Here is a 5,000-nt window from a genome sequence, read left to right as displayed (position 1 = left end):
AAATAAATAATAATATAAATAATAATATAAATAAGGAAGAAAAAGAAGAAAAAGAAGAAGAAAAAGAAGAAGAAATAAATGAATATTATATAAGAAATAAAATGTTTATTGAATTTAATTCTTTTATTGTTGCTGTTAAGGTAATAAAAGGGAAGCTGCCTATACACCCTAATTATAATTATTATACAACAATACAGCAGCAGCAGCAGCAGCTGCTGTTGCAGCAGCAGCAGCAGCAGCAGATGTGTATACAGCCTATCTATGCATTTTGTGAATTTATTTCTGCTGCTGCTGCTCAGTATGTGCTGCAGCACATGCATGGTAAATATGTACCAGGTAAGCAGCATAAATATAAACTTAATTGGGCATCATTTAATCTAACTACTCCTTATCCCCAGCAGCAGCAGCACCAGCAGCACCAGCAGCAGCAGCAGCAGCAGCAGTATGGGTTCCAGCAGCAGCAGCAGCAGCAGCAGCAGCAGATACTGCATCAGCCTAAAATTGTATACTCTAGACCCCCACAACTCAATAAGCATGCTGCTGCAGCACATGAAGGAACTGCAGCAGCAGCAGCAGCAGCAGCAGGAACAGCAGGACATTCAACAGCAATTACAGCAGCAACAGCAGCAGGTAATAATCTCTAACAAACCCTAAACCCTAAACCCTAAACTCTAAACCCTAAACCCTAAACCCTAAACACCAACCGGTTTGTTTATTTATCTCTTCTTATATTTTGTATATCCTCTTCCTACTACCCTTTAGTCCTATCTAGGGTTTAGGGTTTCCTAGGGTTTAGGGTTTTTTAGGGTTTAGGGTTTTCTAGGGTTTAGGGTTTAGGGTTTAGGGTTTAGGGTTTATATCTCGACAAGTATAAAGGTTAAGATGTTGGTTTTTGGTGTATTTGTTTGTGTGTAGAAATAATAAGGGTTTAGGGTTTAGGGTTTAGGGTTTATGTTTAATGATATGTATATTTATATATATTAGGTCGTGGTTATTTATTGAATAAAACCCTAAATGAGGGTTTAGAGGAAGGAGTATATTCAGTATGGATAGGAGGTCTAAACCCTCAGACATGCAAAGAAGAAATAGAAGAATTATTTTCTTCTTTTTATTCATCAATTATTAATATTAAACTTATTCATGACCCTAATACAGGTATATTATTCTTCTTGCTGCTGCTGCTGCTGCTGCTGCTGATGCTGATGCTGGAGACGTCCTTATTGATATATTTATTGTCTCCTTTTTTTTCTCCTTTTTTTTTTTGTCTCTTTTTTTTCTCCCCTTTTTGTCTCCTTTTTGTCTCCTTTTTGTCTCCTTTTTGTCTTTTTTTTTTTTTTCTTTTTTTTTCCCCTTTCTTTCTTTTTTTCTTTAATTAATTAATTAATTAAATAAATAAAATAAATAAATAAATAAATAAATAAATAAAATAAATAAATAAATAAATAAATAAATAAATAAATAAATAATTTATATGTATAGGTAACTGTAAAGGGTTTGGTTTTATTCATTTTATAAACAAAGAAGAAGCAAATAAATCAATAAAACTAATTAATGGTATTTATTATCATGGTATGTTTATTAAGCTAAATATCTCACATAATACTAGAGCAGCAGCAGCAGCAGCAGCTAATGCAGCAGTAGCAGCTAATGCAGCAGCAGCAGCTAATGCAGCAGCAGCAGCTAATGCTAATGCAGCAGCTAATGCTGCAGCAGCTAATGCAGCAGCTAATGCAGCTAATGCAGTAGCAGCTAATGCAGCAGCTAATGTAGCTGCAGTGATTGGTATGGGTGGGGGACCAACATCAGTACAACAACAACCACCAACAGCAGCAGCAGCAGCAGCAGCAGCAGCTAATGCAGCAGCTAATGCAGCAGCAGCAACATGGCAAAAGACTACAGATGTCTCTCTTTGTTCTGCTCTTGCTAAGATATTTGCTGCTACTGCCTTAGAGGCGCAGCAAAAGGCAGCACTTTGCTGCAGCAGCAGCAGCAGCAGCAGCAGCAGCAGCAACAGTAAGAGTAACAAAAGAAAAAGAGGAGTATATACATCTGCACCTACTACTGGATCAACAGCAGCAGCAGCAGCAGCAGAAGGAGGAGGAGGATATAAATTATATATTCGTGGATTAGATGCACATTGTACAGACTATGAGGTGTACAGACACTTCAGCTTCTTTGGTGATATAATTGATTGCCGTATAAGCAGCAGCAGCAGCAGCAGCAGCAGCAGCAGCGGTAAAGGTAAAGGATATGTTATATTCTTAGATGCAGCAGCAGCAGCAAATGCATTGCGGTGTATGCATGGTGCTGCTATAGGTACAGCTCAGGTGTCTGTAGAGGCAGCAACACCAGATGTTGCTGCTGCTGCTGCAGCAGCAGCAGAGGAAGAGGAAGAATTAACACACAAAAAGAAAAGGTGGCAAACTACACCAGGTGCAGCAGCAACAGCAGCAGCAACAGCAGCAGGAGGTGCTGCTGTAGATCCTCTTGGTTCGCATTTAGCTGCTTCTTTCTACCAGCAGCAGCAACAGCAGCAACAGCAGCAGCAGCTGTTGTTGTTGCAGCAGCAGTATCTGCAGCAGCAGCAGCTATTGATGCTGCAGCAACACCACCAGCAGCAGCTACAACTGCAGCAGCAGCAGCAACAGCAGCAACTGCAGCAGCTAGAGGCCGAGGAGGATGAGGGTATATGGATGAAAGAGAGACTGCAGCAGGAAGCAGCAGCAGCAGCAGAGGCAGCAACAGCAGCAAAAGAAATAGAATTAAGTGGTGGCTTATTCAGGGACACAGACCCTTCCTTAATACCTGCAGATCTGCTGCCCAGTTGTATGTACACCTCAGCAGCAGCAGGAGGGAGACACAGCAGCATGGAGAGACATATCTATTATAATTTGCTGCTGCTGCCTTGCCAACTCTCTCTTCGTAGCAGCAAAGGAGACACATTTGCTGCTGTACAAATAGATGAAGAAATGCATGCAGCAGCTGCTGCTGTTGCTGCTGCACTCAGGTGTACACTGCAGCAAAAGGTCTTGCTGCACCTCCCGCTGCAGCCCCAAGACCAAGAAGAGTTATATAAGCAGCAAGATATAGATCTAGATGATGCATGCAGCTGTCTTTGCTGCTAACAGGGGAGACATATGCACCAGCAGCAGCAGCAACAGCAGCAGCAACAGGGAGACACACAGCAGTAGTAAAAAGGGAGGCAGCAGCAGCAAAAAGGAGACAGCAGCAGCTGCTACTGCAACACCCAGGAGCCTGTCTACGTCTTATACATATATACACCTTGCTGCTGCTGCTGCTGACTGCAGCAGCAGCAGCAGTAGTAGTAGTAGCAGCAGCATGTGCGGCAGTATGTGCATGCAGGCCCCACTGTTGCTGCAGCAGCAAAAAGGGCAGCAGAGGGAAGCTCTGTTGCTGCTGCAGCTGCTGCGTGCTTATTTGCATGCGCTGCTGCTTTTGTTGCTCTATTGCTATAGGAATACACTGCGGTGTACGTACACCTCAATGCACGCATGCAGCCCTACTGCATGCATGCATGCATGCATGCAGTTCCTCTGCATGCATGCATGCAGCCCCATTTTTCTTATATTTCCCTCTAAGGGCAAAAGACACAAAAAGAAAAAGAAATGTTCTTCTGCTGCTGCAAGGAGGAATATAAAGGCCTTTTTTTGTCTCCTTTTTGTCTCCTTTTTGTCTCCTTTTGTGTCTCCTTTTTGTCTCCTTTTGTGTCTCCTTTTTGTCTCCTTTTTGTCTCCTTTTGTGTCTCCTTTTGTGTCTCCTTTTGTGTCTCCTTTATGTGGTTATAAGAAGGGGACACAAAAGGAGACACAAAAGGAGACAAAAAGGAGACAAAAAGGGGACAAAAAAGGAGACAAAAAGGAGACACAAAAGGAGACAGTAAAGGAGACAATAAAACACGCAAATATATACAGGTATAGAGTTAAGGAATAATTTAATTAGGGGGCCCCTTAGAGAGTACTAGGGGGCCCCCAAACGGTACGTAGGGTTCCCCACAGAGGGTACAAGAGGGGGCCCCAAGAAAAATGCACAGGTGGGTCCCCAATAGGCACTTCCTAAGGGGCCCCACAAAAGGGTACTGGGGGGATGCACATGGGGGGCCCCCCACAGGGTACTGGGGGGCCCCCAACGGGTACTTGCTGAGGGGCCCCCCCAGCGGGTACTTAAACTTAGAGGCTCCCACAGGGTACTTACAAGCGGGCCCCCCAGGGTACTGGGGGGCCCCAAGAGGGTCCTTTCTGGAGGGCCCCAGGAGGATCCTTCCTCGGGGGGCCCCCAGTGGGTCCTTAACAGGGGGCCCCTAGGGGGGCCCCCATAGGTTTATTTCTTGGGGGGCCCCCAGGGGGGCCCCCAAGCAAGGAAGCAGCAGGGTAGGGAGAAGAGACAAATGAGAGAAAAGAATCGGCAATAGTTGTAAGGATATTTTTATATAGACAAAGAGCGTAAGAAAGAGGGTACAACAACAGCAGCAGCAGCAACTGCTGCTGCTGCGGCTGCACAAATCCATGATTGCATGCATGCATGCATGCATGCAAGTTATGCAAGGAGACGATCTCTGGGGCTGGCTAATTTTTCTCCTTGCTGCTGCACCCCACAGTTAGCTACTGACGCAGGTGTCCCTTGTCTTGTAGAGACAGCCTGCAGCAGCAGCAGCAGCAGCAGCAGCAGCAGCAACAGCAGCAGCACGAGCAGCAGACACAGATATATAAATGCCTCCTGTTGCTGTCCTCGCCCTCCCTAGCCGTGCCTTCGCCTCCTCCTATCGGCATACCTACAGAAAGAACCCTAAACCCTAAACACTAGACCCTAAACCCTAAACCCTAAACCCTAAACCCTAAACACTAAACACGAAACACTAAACCCTAAACCCTTAGTTTATTGTCTACTTGTGTCTCCTTTCTGTCTCCTTATATCTACAACTGTCTCCTTTTGTCTCTTTCTGTCTCTTTGTGTCTCCTTTTATATATATATATATATTATAT

At 44.4% G+C, this 5,000-nt stretch overlaps 1 protein-coding gene across 1 annotated transcript; it reads left to right on the top strand.

The window, feature by feature from the left end:
• Positions 1 to 1,571: 1,571 nt before the first annotated feature.
• On the top strand, positions 1,572 to 3,125 carry EMWEY_00028970 (DNA/RNA binding protein, putative; the record flags this gene model as incomplete). The annotated part of the gene is made up of 1 exon (XM_013481447.1): positions 1,572 to 3,125. One exon carries the CDS (start codon positions 1,572 to 1,574, stop codon positions 3,123 to 3,125), a length of 1,554 nt encoding a protein of 517 aa, XP_013336901.1.
• Between the last annotated feature and the right edge of the window lie 1,875 nt (positions 3,126 to 5,000).

The sequence above is a fragment of the Eimeria maxima genome, genomic scaffold (assembly GCF_000499605.1).
Source record: "Eimeria maxima Weybridge genomic scaffold, Emw_scaff338, whole genome shotgun sequence".
NCBI classification, from domain to species: domain Eukaryota; phylum Apicomplexa; class Conoidasida; order Eucoccidiorida; family Eimeriidae; genus Eimeria; species Eimeria maxima.
The sequence above is the reverse complement of the archived record's forward strand: the minus strand, read 5'-3'. Positions and strand labels throughout refer to the sequence as shown.